General features: G+C 41.1%; 1 protein-coding gene across 13 annotated transcripts in view; it reads right to left on the bottom strand.

Annotated features, from left to right (window-relative positions):
• sox6 (SRY-box transcription factor 6) overlaps positions 1 to 20,062 on the bottom strand; it is a 135,564-nt gene that overhangs the window by 59,998 nt on the left and 55,504 nt on the right. For all 13 annotated transcript variants that reach the window (XM_035944453.2, XM_055010230.1, XM_035944451.2 and 10 more), the window contains one exon: positions 6,496 to 6,585. In XM_035944453.2, coding sequence (XP_035800346.1) covers positions 6,496 to 6,585 — 90 coding nt within the window. The remainder of the gene's footprint in view (positions 1 to 6,495; positions 6,586 to 20,062) is intronic.

Raw genomic sequence — 20,062 nt, 5'->3', positions numbered from 1 at the left:
TTATTTGAAAAATAAATTTTCGGATTGGCATATGGAGAGGATGTTAATAAAAGCACACTTCATCCACTGTAGTTTCGCTGTTCATGGTGAACACTGATGGAGACTAATATTTTGATGATGGAGGGAGCTTCACTCTTCAGTATAATTATGCTAATGTAAAAGCTCCAGCACTTAACTGTCTATCCATGACACTGGACAAGGTACTTCATCAAAGCCAAGATAGGGGCTCGACCTAAACATATTACTCCATGGGGAATGCCAGTGACCCTAAAATTCACACTGAAGGGAAAAAAAAAAAAAAAAACTCAAGACAGAAACTTTAATTCTGTTCTTTCAGTAATTGAATGCATCATTCTCGATAATACAGTGCAACCAACCAGCGATCCTGGTACCTTGGAAGATGTTGTAGCAAAGATGATTACATGAAAACAAAGCTTGTCTCCAATCCTTCTATTCATCTCTTGCGGCCTTCATGATGATAAGGCTGACCCCTGTGCCCTTAAAATATAAAAAGAATGCACGGTTTTCAAGGTCTCACTCATACAAAATGCTTGAGGGCTGCGAAACAGTGATCAAGGTAATGACTTCCCATCAGTAAATCTTTGAAAGTGCATTAGGAGTTAGATGTTATCTCATTCTTTTCAAAGAACATTTTTTTACTGGTCTTTCCTTTACAACTATAATTACAGGAGAACATACTTGTTTCCTTGAACCGTGCATAGGAGTTATTTGAAAAGAGCCTCAGACTGTTGTCTTTGACGGATAAGTGTATGAACAATGCTTGCGTTTCGTCTGGGTTTAATCCAGATCGCAAGTGACAGACTGAAATAGTTGGAAAAACAGAAAGCAAAGACAGCTGAGGTAAGTGTGTGCATTCATAAGAACACCTGCCTAGCTCTCGGGGTGTTAATACAAATCCAGTCATTAGACTTAACCAGAGAAGATGTTTGTATTAGACTTTAGCAGTGAGTGACTTGAGTGAGGAGAGTGAATTCATGATGCCAGGAGAGCGTTTTCAAGAAGATGTGATGATCACACCGCACAGACCAGCTGGAGAGCTGCAATTCTGATATGTGTAAAAAAAAAAAAAAGAAAGAAAATCACGCTGACATGTACAGCACTAACTATGCATAGCACAAAGCTGCTATGTCTTTCCATATCTTCCTTATAGCACATAAATAGGTGTGATCCCTTTTGGAATGTAAATGGTAGAAGTTGTTAGAAGTCCTTCAGATGCTTTTTTTTGTTCAACAGCCCTCAAAATATTAAAAAATGACAGAGTAAATACAGTTAATACTTTATTGTTCATACTATACTGTTCTAAATGTAAACTTTAATAAATCAAATAATAAACCAGGATTTGACCCCCAACTTCCAAATAAGAAAATTAAAGGTTTGAAACTCAATAAAAGTGGTGTATTGATAATTCTATGCATGAAAATGAATAAAAAGAACAGAATGTTATTAACATTGAAAAAAGAAGTTGGAATTTCTTTAGGTTACAATACAGGATTCTTTTTTGAAAACTGGAAATTGTGCATATAGTGTGAAGGGACCCTCACAAATTCAATGTAGGTCTCAAGTGGGTCATAATAGCTCAAAGGCCTTACTGCATAATAAAGGAAAAAAATGGAGATTGTGCATGCAGCCGGAGGAAGGCCAGATGAAAATTAATCTGGTTTGAAGTGTCTATGAAAATGAGAAAGCTGCTAACAAATACTTTTCTTGGCCATTTTCGAACTACAGCTTGTCAGTTTTCCATTTGCTGTCGTATTAAGCGAGGTGCCATGCTTACATTAGGTAAAAATAACACCTGTGCAACATCAGTGGTGCTTTATTCACATTTTGCCTTAGAAACAGGAACTTGTGTATACAGTGAGGAGACCCAGATTAATGTTGTGAAGTGACAAGAAAACTTGTGAGAATAAACAGAGCGCATTGCACAATATCAAAATTTGGACCGGTTTGTTCATGCAGCTGGAGACTACTCAGATAAGAAATTAAATTGATTTGAAGTGCAAATAAAATAGACTTTGATTTAAAAAATAGAAGTCTAGAAATCTCTCGACCATTTTGCATGCACTTTTGAGATGGTCTCTGAAATTCAAATCTTGTCCACATCTGTTGAGATCGCTTTATCTATTCATATCTGAATAATGTATCATTTACATCCTTGGCACTAGCATAGGTCAGCCCTTCAGCTTTTCGTGGTTGTGAAAATACTATTTGTTTTGCTGAGAGAAATCTGAGGAATATTTTTCGGGGGCCGTCCTTTTATAAATGACATTTGTATGTTTTTGTTAGCTCTGTTCTCCTCCAATGAAAGAGTATTAACACACTTAATGTATTATGCACTGTAAAATGTCTTTAGCTGAACAAACCATGGCAAACTGCTGGAATATAATTCAAAACACAGAGAATTCTGTCCCTATCGCGCACACACACACACACACACAGCTTCACACACACATATACACGAGCACAGCACTTCCCTTTTTTACCTCCATTGCCACAAGCTAAATTCCTCAATTCATTAGAGGAGAAAAACACACAGTCCAACACTCACATGCATTCATCTGGCAAATGTGGCCTGAGGAATAATGATTTACTGTGGCTCATATTTCACCTGAGTGCACAGGGCAAACAGTTGACTGAAGTGTTGTGAAGAAAATGCTAACTGAGGCATTTTTGACTGGAGCAACTGGACAGATACTGTTTTGTGCTATTTGTGTGAATGTTTTTGTATGTTTGGCTAGATATAATAAACATCATATACAGTATGTTGTAAAAGCACACAAACCATTTGAAATCTGCTATGCATAATTGCTTTCCTACTTGTTTCTGAAGCTGAATAAGCCCGTTTTCGCTCGGAAGTATTACAGAATGCACAGATATTCTGTCGTGTATCTCCAGTAGCATCGAAACTTCACTTTATGGAAGCCATTAAGAATGAAGTTAAATTTTAAAGCGAATAAACATGTTTTGAAGCTAACCCATATGACTGAACAATATGGGCTCTGTGTTCACACAGTGGACGCCTTTCTGTCCGTGCAGGAGTGCAGCCAGCACAGGTAGGGCCAGCATCAAATCAGTCTCAGCTGCCACCCTGCCCTGCCCTCTGTTCTCCTCCTAAAGAGCTTCCACTTATCTGCCTGCCACAGGACTGTCTGTGTGCACCCGACCACTGTCATGTAGACACCATTCTCAAATTGATTGTGACAGTGCAAGAGCCCTGATTTTTCTGCTTCAGAATTCAAGCTGCCATGTCAACGCTAGTGTACAGTGTTAAGCTTTTTTCTTTCTGTCTTTCTTTTTTAGCAGATTCCAAGATAATGAATACAGCTTGTGTTCCAATTTAGTAACTACATATTTTCCTCCCATTTGAGTAAATGCTTGAGCAGTTTGTGTGTTTTCTCTCTTTTTTTTTCTTCTTGCCCCCAACGGGGGGCCAGTAAACTGCCACCCAGCAGGGAAACTTAAACAGCTCTGTTGAGTATGAAGCTCAAAACCCTGCATAGAGCAAGCATGCAACAGAGAGGATTCTTATCTGCTACAGGACACTGTGTATGATACTTGTATATATTTTCACATATATACACAACACACAGAGACACACACATGTATATATGTGTGTGTGTGTGTGTGTGTGTGTGTGTGTGTGTGTGTGTGTGTGTGTGTGTGTGTGTGTGTGTGTGTGTGCGTGCATGTGTATATATATGTATATATATATATATATATATATATATATATATATATATATATATATATATATAAAAAAAAGTTGAGATGCATAATTATAAATGTTGACGCTCGGTGCCCCATCTGAAATCTTTTCCTCCGTCTAGTTCTTTCTCTTGCACTCCTTCCACCTTGCCTCCTATTATCTGCTACTTTGTGTGGTTTGGAGCCCTTCCAGCCGGCCTCCCTTTCTTGTTCTGTGGTTTTGTTCAGGAGATTTCATCGTTCCTGCAGATTGACAGCTAAGCTCAGGTATGAAAACAAACAGTTAGCTCTGGAATTGACTGGTGAAAAGAAATCCGCCACTAATGCTCCTTCACCAACTCTCCTTTTTGCCTGCTCCTACTGATGCTAAGCCCTAACCGCATAGAAGAAAAGGCAGATGGAGATTTGAAATCATTAACCCTTAATAACACCATTCTACATGTCTGGCTTAAGCACATCGCTTCGACTGGATTACTGTGCCTGTTTCTACTGGCTCTGAAACCTAAAAAAAATAGAAATGTGCCTTTACCTCAAAGACGGCACATTATGCAGTCAAACACCCACATGACAATAAGCTATAATTACAGATGTGTCATCTGTAAGAGGTAAATGGTTGGTTGGGTTTGCAGACCTTGAAAAGCAAATCTCTGATGTTGTTGATACAATTTTTTTTTGTTTTGTTTTGTTTGTTTACTGTACGTGCCTGTTCACCTCAGCGGGATAAAGTATTCAGGGCATGTTTGAACACAACTCCAGTAAAAGAATGTCTTTCTTTTCATGGGTAGAGCCTCAGGTCAAATTCTGTCACCCCTATTGTTTTTCATTTTTATTTGTTTTCTAAGAACGAGACAGAATTACTTCCTTATTAGGCAAATTCCACCACTTGCCCCTGCAATAACACAATTACCTGTCTTTCAAGGTTCTGATGGAACAATGTCAAAAGGAAGCCTACAAGATGCTCAGTATAATTGGCTGAGGAATCAGTGAGCGATCAGCATAGAATATACAAGGCCACTCTGCCAGTAGGTACTGTAGCCTTTATCTGCATGTCAGCCTTTATTCTCTACTATCTTTCATTTATTTAAAACCTACAGGCATGTTTGCCTTTTGTACTGATTTTAACCTAACAATTAATGGAACCTCTGATTCATCATAACACTTAAGATCTTAATCATAAGGTGTTTTCTGCTTGGTACCTTTGTTTGTGTTTTAATTAGGCGGACCTTGTGCATCTCCAACCCTGGGCTTCATTTTAATTGCCTGTATTTACATCAGGCAGACATCAAACGCAGAGAGAGAGACATTTGTAAGGGTGAGCACAAAGCAGCCCTTTGAAATGTCTACAGTCATATGAAATGGCATGCTAATTAAAAATCTAAGGCTGCCTCTGTGATAGGAGAAGCATTTATATTTGTATCTGTGGTGTATAGACTGTCTCCATAACTCATCAACAGACAGAGGCCATAGTGTTTATTATCAGGCTCCCTACCTGTTTACAGACCACCAAGTAACCTTCCCGTTCCCATTCATCAAACAGAAGAAATGCCCTGTCTGTAATTTAACAGACCAGCTTTCAAAAGGCTAAATCATTTTAAACATTTTACCCCATGCACTTTGATCTATGCTGGCATACAGTATACTAGGACAGATACAATGAATCTAGTTTACCAACGAATGATTTATCCTTCAGTTCATTAAGGTTATTGCCAATGAATATACTTATTAGAACATTCAACGGCTTTTTCCCTTTGCCTCTGCAAGTGCAGAAACAGTAATTCAGCAGAGCTAAACACTAGTTTTACTTATGTATGTCACCCATGTTTAATGAAAAGAAAATATTAAGCAAACTATCAAAAACACCTGCACAGCAATGAACTGTGAACCTCTTTTAGGTTTGTGAATTATCTCCATGAAATATTAATTAAAAGTGTTCAAATGTTATATTGAGAATACACTGAAATCCCATTGCCTAAATCATTTCCAAGAATTACAAGCAAGACACAAGAAGTTCTCTGATTAAAGGAATTCTCTGAGGGCGAGTGCAGGAGCCAGTGGCAGCCTGGTGTTATCAGCCAGCTGGTATTGTGCTTTCCTGTGCTGTATAAACACACCAGGTTTCTGTAACAGTCAGTGCTAAGGACTAGGCAGCAGCCCTGCCCATCCTCAGCCCACCTTCGCCCTGTCATAAACAGAGATTTTGGGGGAGTGCTGAGCTGTGCTTTGCTGCGGTGCACTTGAACGCTGCGCAGGGCGTTCACTGTCAGAGTCGAGACATTCCACTCAAACGCGAGCTCACTGAGGAGACGACTCTGCGCGTCTCCACACCGTCTCCTCTCCTCTCCGAGCGGCTTCTCTCCTTTCAGCTCAGCCGTGCTCTGTTTACATCAAGCACACTTTGGGTTCAACAATTACCAGAGCAGCATGAACGCACTGCATGTGCCAGCACAGAGTAGCAAGGCTCAGGGCCGTCTGAAGGGACAACAACAATAAACCGCTGACAAGCACAGAGAGCCTCAGAATGGGTCTAAATGGGCTGGAATTTTGAAGAAAAGCACTTTGGATAGAGTTGGGCATTCCAACAAAAGATAAGGGAGGAGAGAAATGAAGGAGGAGGGCAGCCAAAGGCCTTTGTCTTGTTTCAGAGTACAAGGCTTTTTTTCTGATATTATGCAGTACATAAATTATGCAAGTCTGATAGGAATGAGGAACTTTTTAACGTGTCTTAAAGTGTTGCTTGTGTGGTAAATCAGCTTGGTTACAATATAGTCCCACCTTTTACTTCTGCCAGCAGTTCACTAGTGTTGAGTCTCTCCATCTTCTCTTTCCATTCTTTAGACAGAAGCTTCTCCATGCATGAAGATTCTAAAAAATGAAAAGGAAAATTTAAGTTAATTTGTAATATTTGACATTGTAATATTTTAATGTATTGTAATATTTTGCATCGGCTGTAGTTTCTCCTTTCATAATTTTGTAGATGCCATAAATCTCCTCATCTAAATGAAAAGTCTGTATCAGATGAAAGAGAGGTATTTTATTTGATGGCATTGCGCGGCGAACATTAAAAGAGACTCAGGCTGACAGTTGAGAGATGAGCTAAGGGTGTAGTGAGGAGGGAAGCAGGCATTGTGGGGATAGCGTAAGGGCAGAGACACACATTAAGTGGGAGGCAAGGAGTCAGACTGGGTACGTCCAAACGTTCACATAGCTGCCAATGATGAAAACAATTAACATTTGTCCAGCAGACAATGAATCAGAGGAGGAATGGCTGCAATCTGCCATGCTGTCGCTGGTGTAGCTGATAAAGAACATACTGGGCTGGCTGACCCAAGCCTCCACCATCTCTGCAATGCTTAGGGTTCAGCCTGTTCCCATCAAACACCAGCAGCACAAGCAGGCCTCCAAGTCTCCACCTTGAGCCACTCCTTTACAAACTGCAAACATTGCAAAACATGTAGCATTCTTAATTTTTTTTTTTTTTTTCCATTTAGAAAGCAATAATTTCTTGGTTATTTTGTGAGAGAACAGTTAATATACTGTCTATCTGATGGCTGTGCTGATTTTCTGTATGGACTGTCCCCTGGTTTAATATATTTCCTGAGAAAAATTTTATTTATAAGATTTGTTTCTGTAGATCTGAAGCAAAATTCAAAACCAAACACATGAATTATTACAACAAGGTCACACAGTCCACCATAATCAATAGTCTTCCCATATATCTAACAGTGGATGTAGTAATAACGTAGTTCTGCCACAGAGGTTTGTCTCAGTGTAGCTGTAATATGCTTTGAGTTCAAGTTGCACGTAATGTTTAACAGAGTAACAGACTTAGAAGGGCCTGTCACATGCAATGTTCTGGACTCTTCCAGTGTCTCCATTATCATCCTTGACATCAAACACAGAGGAGAATTACACAGTTGAGGATGTATACAAGTGTTGTTTCCTTTTATCCGTCTGCAACATCTCTTGCTCGCTTCCCCAAAACCAAACACCGTTGCTCCCTCTGACAAACACACTGACTTCAGAGGAACTGGGAGTAACAGGGGGTCAGTAGTTCTTGTGGCCTTGTTTAAGGATGGCTTTCAGAGAGATCAAGCAGAGTCACCATTTTGTTTGATTGTCCACTTCCTCCAATGTGATGGGGGTCGACAGGACATCTTCAGCTCAGGGTCATTATAACATTACTTCTGCTTTATTGACTTTCCAATTCCCAACTCACAGTTTGTCCCCTTGACCCTGAGAGAGGGAGACAGAAAAGGCTATGTGTTCTATGTGTTCTATGTGTGTTTGTGTGTGTTAACTCCCTGCGTGGCACAAAGATCACAGATCTTAAAACAGTGGTTAAGGGCAAAGGGAGTAGCCGAGCTCAGCTCTTCTTCCCTGCCTCTCACCCCTGGGTGAGCCAGCTTCCTCTCCCAGAACAACAAACTCCCTTCAAATCATACAATCCTCACAGACAGACAGACCCACACCAATGCTTGACATTTTCTCCCCTAAAGCACAGAAAAGGCATATTTTTAAAGTGCTATAAAGGGGAATTAAACAAACACATCGAACATATGTTAATATGCACACATATGCTCCCTCTCGCTCTCACACACACATACACACACACACATATGTAAACACACACACACTTTTATCACAGATGCTCCTCCAGCACTTGATCATTAAGGAATGCACCAACAGTTGGAGATAATGTGGTGCCAGCTTCCATTCTACTCCAGTCCTCCCCTCCCTTCCACCTCCCTCCCAGGAGAGCTGCCGCTCCCTCACTTCTCCATCCCCTCCGCTGGGCCAGACACGACCTGCCAAGTCCTCCAACAGGAGAGACTACAGCTGGAATGTGCTGCTGTCCTCCCTGCCTTCCACCTGGGAGAGGTGAATAATGACCTGGATTAGTCTATAAAATAACTCTGAAACACCTTTCAGTGTTCGAACGGTGTGGACAAAACAGGCAACCAAAAATGGATTTGGTGAAAGCAGAGTAACTTTTGCGCAGGCGTGCTTGAGGAAAACGGTAAACGAGTGTGATATCTGGCTTTTTTCAAAGCACCCTTCCACAGTCTATTTTCCTGAAGAATTTAGATTAATAGGAGGAATGCTATTTCAGTTTAGAAAATGCCTGTCTGTTTTCTCTGGAGAAATTATAGATGCCAATGGAAACACAGGTTAATCTCAACATACTAATTACTGACACATTATAACAGAATGTCAAAAATTCATAGACACTTAATTCACTATACAATAACAAATTATTTCTGATAGAAGATTCACACTTGACTTCTGATTTGACTGGATTTAAATTCTTGGATTGGAGTGGATTTGCGAGTAAAAGCAAGTGTAATTACTTATGACAGTGGGGAACTTCTGTGCAAGTTTTGCATGTAAAGAAGAGTTTTCTTGCTGTTCTCGTCCTTTCAAAGTAGGACATCACATACTGGGGAATTAGCTTGAACAAGAGAAGAGTCCAGCGAGTTTATTTTTATTTTCCTATGGGGGCTCTTAAATCTCTTGCACCCCCACCCCTTCCATTTTTTTTTCTCTCCTCCCCCTCTCGAGATAAAATGCTCTGTGGCTTGGGAGCAGGCCATTCAGCTGGGATGAGAATGGAATGAAAACAATAGCCCTTATCAGGCTCTTATTTACATTTTCCCAGCGTCCCTGCAGTAGACAGCTTGGCTTGTCACCAAGCCCAGATCGCCCCACTGGACTCAGACCAACTTCCTCCAGCCCCAGCGATTCCAACGGTCCCTATGGACCCTTGCCTGGCACAGGCCCCCGCCACTCTGCAGCTAGCACAGATAGCAACATACAAGACAAAACTACTGGAGTGTGTGTCCAAGACGTGTTCCCATTGAGAGGGGAATGGTTTCTGGACTACTAAGCCCGTCTGGGTCTCATTGTCTCTTCTCTGGGGCTTGCGCTATATAGCTGGAAAAATGCCCTGAACCCTTTCCTGATTCTTTTTTTTTCAGTTACCAAGTGGCTCTCAGAAGAAAGTGAATAGTCATCACTGATTTAATACTGCCCAATTCAGTGTGTTTATCTCCTATCAGGGCTGTCATCTCTGGCATACAGCTTTCCTATGCAGGTATCCTGTGATCTTACTGATGTGGGAGAGCAGGCGGAGGGATTGAGACACCTAAGCTGAGATGAGTTGGCTAGATTAGACTACATCGTTCTTCTACTGTATTAAAAACAAAGCTAATGATCCTCATAAATCTCAACAAAGGCGTCTTTCTGGGTTGATATGTGACATAAACAAAGCTTTCAGCACCTGACAGTCAGTGGTGCCAGAATATCGTGTTCAGTATAAACCACAGTCGTGAAGCTAAGAGGCAGGTTACCACTATCTGTCCTGACTCCGACTGACTCCCTGACAGTCATGAAAAAAAATATTGATATGATTTTTGCTCTTTGTCTGACTCATATTTTCCCCATGCAGTGTGTTCCCACAGTTTCTCTCTCTCTCTGACATTTCAAGGCAATAACTACTATTTTAAATTTGGCTTTTATTGTTCACGCTCTAAGACAAAGTACTTTTATTAAATTGAGTGCCATTTAGCTATAAATGCCCGTGATTGAGAAGCAAAGGTAGGGAAAAAGTCGTTTGCTAATTTATGTTTTTATTGCGGCTGTCAACAGAGTAGTTCATTCAAACGATCATTGCAAACTGTTGAAAACCCCAAATCACTAAGTGGTACACCAAATTAACAAATAAACACAGTCACAAACAAATCAAACCTTGTCACTTTGGAATTGGATTGGACAATAATAAAGCTGATCTTAAAAATTCACGACACACTAATTTTCAAATGGCTATCCAGATTGCCATGCATGGAGATTTGAAGTACAGCGTGGATATTAAAGTTAGTAAAGACTGCGGCGTTTCTATGGCAAAGAGGTCATTGTCACTTTTACATATCGACGTCTTAAAGGCTCAATCTGCTAAATTTGTTGATGCAACCAAAACACGCCATCATGTTTCAAAAGAGCGTGACTGCCTCGAAGCACAAAAATGGTTTGTTACAACATGCAGCAGTGAGTGTTTTATTACCCTGTGTTGTCAGCAATGAAAACGTTTCAACTGCCTGCCACCACATTCTGATCTTCTCTGTGTGCACTATTCTCCTGGGAGAAAGACGATACTTGTGTTTGAGTGTTTGCTGTGTTGAAAAGCCGTTGGCAGAGAAAAGAGGGCTATCTGGGAGAGTCAAATTAACCATAAGTCATGGATAAGAAACTAAGAGACCTCCCCTTTAGCATTGGCCTTGTATATCAGTTGTCTCAGTCTCAAGGGGAAACATGTAATTACCAAATCAATGATCAGCTGACACTTACCATATAAATAATTTCCTCCTCCCAGAGCTGGGGATCGGACAGTAAGGCAAATAGGGAAACAATTTGCCATTTGCAGACAGGGTCAGAGGAACACAGGAAATGTAGTTAAAGCAGCGTCAGCTTGAATGGGATATATGTTTCACAATTTGACATAATCTAGTTACTGTCAACTGAAACAAAACCCAGACAGAAGAAGAAAATGTGCATTAGGATGATCAATGAACTGAAAGAGAATAACTGAATAATGTCTTGTCACATTTTAAACACAGCTGTTCAAAATGTAAAACGCTACAGTATAAAATCTATACTATGATTGCAGCCTGGTGATGATTAGTGCAGTCTGGGCATCCCATAGAGCCTAATGAAGTAAGCAATGGGATGAGGAACTTCCACTGTTACTGAGATTGAAAATTACACAAATCACTGTTATTTTGCAGTGGCTTACAGAGCCATATATTATGCATTAATGCATAATTTACTGCTCTATATGATATTAGCACGTTTGATTTACTTCATTATGTTGACTGTATCGTATGATTATACATGTAAAACTGTCTAAATTATAAAAGAAAAGATAAACAGGAAGGACTTAAATAGCTTTTTTCCAAGCTGTCAAATTTCCTGCATTTAGTGTTAGATACAGTATATTTCTTTGATTCTGGCATAAATTCTCTCTCAGGAATAAAACCGTAAGAATCTCAGTCAGACAATAATAGGCTAACATCTAATTTCCCATCCACTTTGCACTGCACGGGAAACAAATCAAAAGTCGAGATTGATAAAAAAAGAAAATGACTGTGACACACTCCAAGGAGTCCTTTGAATATCTTAATCACAGACACACTAAAAACAAGACCCCATCATCACACCAAATAAAACATAATAATTACAAGAGGCAGGCAGGGAAGTGAAATGCAGAGAGAAAACATGTTTTTGTCATTCAGCCGGTAGTCCCTGAGACAACAGCTGCTGGATGCTGCAAATACTCCTGAAGTCTCCATAATCATGGCGTTATTGAAGTGAGGACAAAAAGGGCACTAATTGCAAGGGAGCAATCGGAACGCAATAGGTTACACAGCCGGGTGATGCTGCACAATGCAAACGCTAAAGAGGGAGCTGGGGGGGAGAAGAGAAAAAACATTCTGAGCACAACACTGCGTTGTCGCTCATTTTCAGGCAATTACCTTTCCTGGTTGTCAACAGTTGTAATAACCTCTACCATTTCCAGGAGACTCTTCGGTGCAGTTAAATAATTCCATCTTTTTAATATGTAATTATAAGTGCTGGCATGCATAAATAAAGAGGTCCAGCTCCTTGAGACATGTCACCGTATTGTGGAGCACCTGCATCTCGTGGTGGGCTTTCTTTAACTGACACCTAAGCATTATTCCACTTGGTGAACATCTCTGTTAGGCACCTTTAGACTATCGTGTTTGTTCGTGTAAACAGTTGCTATAAATACACTGTAGGTATCCTAGAGGAGATGTGCTTCACTTGAGGTTTCAATACTTAGTTCTTTATTTCCATTCTATTTTTCTTACTTCTTAACGTGCCCGTTTTACGTTATCGATGTATAAATCAGTTGTTACTCCAGGTCAGTACAAGTTTTTTTTTCTGAAAAGTCAAAGGTCTTTTCATGAAAAGCATATGATGCTCTGAGATGAGAGCTGACATTGAACAGTTTGATACAAAGTAGTTACCATACTGGGTACTATACTCACATAAGCTCTCAAATTCACTGCTTTATTTATTGGTTTCTTTGATGTTTTTTTTTTTTTTTTTTTTTTTTTTTTAACATTTTGTGGTTGCTTACAGCAAATGTAAATCTGTTGTCTGCATTTATCCAATTATCAAGTGAGGGTTTCAGAATTAAATGCTAAGTTGACTGAAAGAGTTTGGCACTGGTCAAAACTATTACAAACTGTGCGATTTTCTAGTAGGGGAAAACAGGAGCAGCGTGTGAGCAACTTTTCGAGTGTTTCAGCTTTTGCCTCAGGAAACTAAAAGCACTGTCCTATGTGACCACGAACTTCTCCCTTTTCCCCTCGTCTTTATCTGCACTGACCACCGTGTTAATCCCACAACATTGACCTGCCCATTCGGAGGAACCGTATACACACACAGCACCATGACCTCGCTAAATAGGACACGTGTCTATCAAGCATATATGAATTAACCATCCCCAAGAGGCTTCACCTCCTGAGCTGAGCAGCATGTGACCTCTCCCAATCCATTTTACTGCGGCACTCTGTGGCAATCAGGCTTGAATTATTAAAGTGAGCAGTGAGCAATGATCAATTCATTGCGGCCCTTGCTCGCAGACTGCCCGGCCGTACTTCAGCAGAAATGACATTGAGAACACTTGAGTATGCTTCCAGACAATGCACATAAATGTGAAATATGTCAGACCCAATATGTCAATAATCATAACTGTACAGGCCGAGGCCATGTCCAGGCTAATCCCACAGAAACGCTGTTAGATGACTCTGGGGTGAGCAGGTTTCAGTGCTGTTCCCTTACAAATGCTTTCTTGGGAGAAAGAGTGGCAGAAGTTGAGGGGCACACAAGAGGCTACATGTTGTCAAGTGCTGTGCATCATTGACTTCTGTGCCTTACTTGCTGAGAGAAGGCCTTTAGCGAAGGTGCATATAATAAGTATTCTATGCATATTTTTGGATGTAAGGGCAGGTCATATCTTGAAGAAATACTAAAGACTTGTAGGCCTTGTGAGGCGTATGAGCCAAAAAAAAAGAGGCAAGATTCAGTCAAATTGCAGCCTTACCTTCCTCTTATCTACACAAATTAGAGAGGGGAAAAACAAAAGCAAAGAAGTTGAAACAGAGAGGAAGATTGCAGGGAAGTATGCAACTTAAGGAACCTGGAAGTAGGAGGAGGGCAAGGAAAAAAAATCCAATCAAAACTTTGTGAGGAGGAGACGAGGAGCCAAGATAAACCAGTACTCAGAGCCCCCAAAACTGCAATCTCCCCTTAAGCCGGAGAGTGGCAGCTGGCAGAACAGCTGGTGAATAGGATTAATGTCAGAAGAATGAAATAAAACTCAACATATGTCCGAGCCTGAGGTGTTGGGACTGTGCGTGATTGTGCCCCCGATGGATGCCATGTGTGCAGCTGGAAGGAGCTGCTGTGCTGCTCTGCTTTCTACCCCACAAGGTCACTTTTAAGAACTAGGACCATTAAATGCTTGGATAGCAAAATGAACTTTTCATTCCCCTCTCCTCCTCCCTCCTTTGCTTTAAAGTCTCTATTCAGGCAGCAGAGGGAGTCTATTGAACACGGCCATCAATACAATGCACTCTAAAATTCATCACCAAAACAAACAATTGCCTCTTTGATTAAATTAAAGAACACATGTCCAAATAGGAGATGTAAAAGGAGCCAGACAAGGTCAAAAAGATGTGGAGGTTTATCAAAATGGAGCAAGATAAATCACACACAATTTATTTCCATCCTCTGTGTGTGTGCGTGTGCGTTTTTTTTACACAATTTATTTAACAATGCTCATACAAGAAAAGGCATTTTTTTAAAAAAAACACACACACACACACACACACACACAGTCTCTCCAACTATCATAAGAGCAACATTAGTTAATTTTTTTTTGACTAGGTAACAATAATGAAAAAAAGATAAAACTATAGTGTGATAATCTGTTAGTGTCTCTTGATAATATTCCTAAGAGTGTCGACGTATCTTCTGGAATCTAAGCTGATGCTGATGAGGGGATCAGCACTTGGGAAGATGAACATTACAAGGAGAAATATGTGGACTTGATTTCAATTTATAATTTCCATTTGATGTTGGCAATCATTACGGTCCACACACTGTAATAAATTATAATAATTTCACACAAAAATTAAATTACTGGGTACCTTGCATTGGAGAGATTTTTTCGGGTACCCTGCAATTTAACTGTCAGATATAAACTTGCCTGCTAATCAATGCTCGAAAACATTCACATTTATTCATCTATGTTAAATTAATAGATGTGTGAAGAAAACGTGGAGTACTGTGATCATGGCAGTTCAGTGTGATTTAGTAAATTAATGGGTGTCTGACTCTGCAAGGACAAAAAGAGGCTAATAGGATCCACATGAATGCATTACAATTTGCAGTGAAGCCAAGTGTCTGGTATAGACATTGAAACTTTATTTCATAAACGCCGGACAGCCGCAATGCACTACAGAGACTGAACCGTAGGTTGGGAGCTTAAAGAAACACAAATTACATGAATAAGTTGGATGATATGCTGCCCTTTTGGTAATACAGCATACTGTAAATGCTGTGTTACTGTAACTTTTGCTACTGTGCGTCTCTGTGTGTGTGAATGTCCTCCACGTCTATGCCTTTTTTGGGGGGGGGAAAAAGAACCTAAACTCACAGGGAGGGTATTATTAATGTGCAATTTTTTTTTTTTTTTTCATTTCCAACTAGTAATTAAAGTTGTTTATTGAATCTCACAGCCAACTTTGTTTGCTAAGAATCCAGAGTTCAGAATTTGCACATACTGCTTACTGGAATGTAAGAGCAAAGGTCACTATTTTTAGATTATGTTATTTGCTCTTTGAAAGAGAGAAAAAGGGGCATCTATGCACCCAACAAAAAACTCTTTATGCGGGCATTGCCGTGGCCATCATTTCAGAGTTAACGTCTTAACAATTCGATCAACACAGCTACTGAGAAATAAAATACACTGAAGTGTTGTAAAAATTAATTCTGGTACACTTTAGCATTATGATTCTTGCTTTGCCGCTGGATAAAGAAATCATGAAGTAACCATAGTGCTTGTAAAGGTTAAGCATTCCAATTCCTAGAAAGTCCCCATTCATTTGCCCACATCTAAGTGTCTCAATGTGCTGTTGTTCAAGTTCAGCAACAATAGAAGCTGTATTTTTCTTTTCAATCGGCCCATTCCCTTTCTGTGGGATACAGAGCCATAGGGACAGCAACCTGCTGGGCAAAGATGGAGAAATTTGCTTCTCATGAGAGACTGAGCTCATTGGTCCAGCTCACAACGGGGCAGCTAACAACAGGCTTACAGTATTGACTTTGTTGAGTGAAGTGCCACCCACTCTGGAAAAAAATGACAAAGGAGGATGGAGGAAGATGAGCTGTGCAGTAAAATTAAAATGACTGTATGAATCTAATGTATTACTTTTCTTTCTCCAGTGCTGTGCTGAATGAAAGAACAAAAAGTCAGCTCCAACAAATCTTTAATTCTATTTTTAAATAATACCACCAGCCCATTGATTGAAATCCATGATGTGCAATTGATGATGTAGTGTCATCAATTGCATATTAACCACTGTTCCATCGCAATCTTAAAAATTATGCTGGAGGTACTTCTAAAGAGAGATGATTATCATCATTGGCACTCAGGCTTTGCAATGCAATAAAACACATTTCTATTCATCTCTTGTGACATTTTCATCACATCCTCCTTGTGCATGTAATGTTATTGAACAAGGAGAAAGAGGGGGAAAAAAGCATTGAGTAGGAGGAAACATATGTTTCATCATCACTGATTAAATAGTCTCTTTGTTCAGAAGGCAGCACATCAGAGTTTGGTGCAAGAAATTCGTGATCGCTGTTTGGGAAAAAACAATGCAAATATGTTAATAGGCTGCCTCTACGCTGGTTGTCATGTTTGGTTGTGTCAAGGCGGATCTCTTAGCTGGATTGCTGACGTACCTCTGACTTACAGAACAAGCCTGAAATGTGCTATGAAATCATTAGCGGGCCACAGAGGCTGTCTGTGCCCAGGGTGTGAGTTACACTCGCACTATTTTGATCCTTGGTCAGATGACACCGGTTCTTTTGTCAAGTTATGTGTGGAGAATGCTTGAGAGCTGAATGCCACAGCTAGGACAGTGATACTTAGCTCGCTCACAAGTCTCCCAGTGTAACCCTACTGCAGGCATTCACACACACACACACACACACACACACACACACACACACACACACACACACACATGCAGCAGGACACATGTGCCCTCGCTCTGCCCCACATCCCATTGTGGAAGAGCCCCTGTTCTTCCCTTTTCTAACTGCCTCAGCCCCTCCTCCTCCTCCACGCTCCTGACTATGTGAAATTTGCACATGATCCTCTTTAGGTTTGTTTTAACTGCAAAACCAGGCTGTTATCGCCCATTCCAGGGCTTCGTGGCCTGATGACAAATATAGTAACATGAATGGCTTCTGCCGTCTTGTGTGTCAGCATTTCGCCATCTCTGTGTCCCTCCAAAACTGCGGTGTCACATGAAACAGTCAGGCCATCACTGATTTAATCACCTAGTCACTCACATATGACACATATATGAATAAATGTATTCTTTTTTGCTAACAACAAAAAGCAGTACTTTCCCGAAATCTTTCAAATTTCTACCAAATAAGCAGTGATGTCACTCACCCTGCGATTTTGCGCTGTTCGTTATAAATGCAGTTGACGAGGCATACCTATAACCAGCGTGTGGGTGTGTGAACATGTAAAGACAAACAAGCCTCTGTGCAATCCTGGCTGCGATTTGTCTCTCAGAGACACTCGTTTCCTCCTATCAAGGGGTTCCTGTGCAGCCAGTAAGCCAGGATCACAATGGGAGTTTTGTGCTGCATGGGTGCAGGGGGACACGCTCAACAGCTGAAACCCAGGAAGATGGCCCCTGGAATGCTCCACAGCAGTTGCTACTGTTGACTAATCGGAATATGAGAACTGGGGAAGGTGATCTTGAATGCAAAGAATGGCACATTGAAGAAGCAGCTGCTTGTTTTGTCATCTGAATGACCAAGACAGCAGAAAGGGTTCCCGTTTTGAAAGGGGCAACAAAATCTATATCTTAGCTTGTGTAAAGTGAGACCTGTGTTGGCCTCCGTTGCCCTATGGGGACGCGCCTGTGTTATGCGAGGGCTCTGTTTTGGAACAGATAGTAAATATATAATTCAGCAGTGGACCAGGCAACTCTGAGCTGCCTATTTCCCCCATGCAGCCACTCCATTTAGCAGTGGGCTCTGATCTCAGCCTGGCAGAGGGGCAACTTTGTCGCTGGAGAATAAGAAAAGGCTGGGAGACAAAATTCATAGGAGGAGGAAAAATGTTGATTTGGACCAGATAGAGGTGAGAGATTGATAGGGAAAAACATAAAAAAAGAAGAAAGAATATCAAGGGAAAGGATGGGATAAGAGAAAAAGCAAAGGGAAGAGGATGAGAAAGCAAGAATAGGGAGGAGCGAGGGGCCGAGCATCTTTTTTGTGAAAGTTCACATGTCAGGCTGGCAGGCTGCCCGCAGCATACAGCCGAAAAATCTATTTAACGTCTGCTTCACAGGGTGACAAGAGGGTTGATTGGCAGAGAGCAGAGAGCCACTTTTGATCATGTGTCCTAACAAGCGATTCCAGCTCATGTCTCCTCAGCCTGAACAGATCTACATTACCTATTCAAACAAAAGTGACAGACCAGAGCACTGCTCCGCTGAGCTGGTGCGCCACGCCACAGGCCAAGAGCGAACACACACACACATACATGCACACACACATAGGAGGGCCCCCGCTGACACATGCAGTATATGTAAGCATGTACACGCACACACACAACTACTACTGGCGATGTGATCAAATAAATTGCTTGTGTCAAGATAAGGAGCTCGCTGGAATTATGATGATTATTAAAGCGGTGGGAGCATTGTATACAGGGGAGATGCTGGCGCTTGATTGATGTTTGGCCTCCATATGTGTCCTGCCAGTTGGGTCGTGGCCTTACACCATCCGCTATTATGCTACAGTCAGTCAGAGAGAGCGCAAAGCTACGTGTGAAGAATGCCTCAAAATCTGCAACCAAGGCAACTGGATTTCCATCCCTCATTGCATATGCATAGAGTCAGAGGCTCATGCTCAGATCATTATAACAAAGATTCCTATTAATTAGGTGGGATAAAGCAGAACCAGATGACATGGCAGCTGGGATGAGACGAGATGGGAGAAGGGCGGGAACCGAAAGAGGAGGGGAGAAAGTGCATCAGTCTGTTTTTTTGTGGAGAGGGAAGGTGTATTTTTTGAGGGGGAATGTGATGTATAGTAGAGATCGTATGTAATAAACCTTTCAAATCTTCTTAATGCTGCATTTAAACTGAATAGGTTTCCAAATATAAATCTGTTGACGTTATCACCTGCAGCCAATTTCCCATTGAGCCTCCATGTAGAGTCAGAAGGGGCTGTGACACTGACAGGGGACAGTGTTACAACGGAGTCAAGAGTTCATCAGCGCTAATCAGACCACACGCTTCGAGCTGATGCTTTTCTCTTCCAGAGCTTTCACCCATCCCTGAATCTCATTACATGGCGTGCTGTAATAGAGGATAATGACCTGGGGCTACTCGCACAATGCCGATCACTCCCCCACACTCAACCTACTGCGCTGTCATTATACAGTGATAATACACAATGTCACCAGGGGGATTACACTTACAAATAGAGCAGAGGTGATAAAGGCAGAGGGAGAGGAAGACGAATCTAAGTGGCAACGCACAACCACATACACTTCTAATGTATATCCCTATGTGTGAACACAGTTAGTCCAGTGGCACACCCTGCTGTGCTGCTTTATGTCACAAGCAATGGTTGGGTTACCTGCTGCTGTAATAGGGGAACTCTTTTCTCAGTAGCCATTAAATGTCCTCCGACCTGAGATTATAAGGCAGTTGCAGTTTGGTTGGTGGTGCGACTCCCTTTTGCTGAGCTAATTAGCCATGACTCTGTCAAAGGGCTCCAGGTGTTGAGAAATCCACTCAACCACATATTGCATTCACTCTGTCTGCTCTAAAAAGGCTGTAGTCTTATGGAACATTGTGCATTACATTTAATATATTTGACCAGATCTATGTCTGTTTGCCACTTTTTCAAGCAAGCGAGACAACAAAAGTTTAGGTTACTGATATTTTACAATTATACAGATTATATCTGAAAAGTCTCCACTAACAAATGTCAT

The sequence above is a fragment of the Amphiprion ocellaris genome, chromosome 1 (assembly GCF_022539595.1).
Source record: "Amphiprion ocellaris isolate individual 3 ecotype Okinawa chromosome 1, ASM2253959v1, whole genome shotgun sequence".
NCBI classification, from domain to species: Eukaryota; Metazoa; Chordata; class Actinopteri; family Pomacentridae; genus Amphiprion; species Amphiprion ocellaris.
Note: the sequence above shows the minus strand (reverse complement) of the source record. Positions and strands in the feature narration are given on the sequence as shown.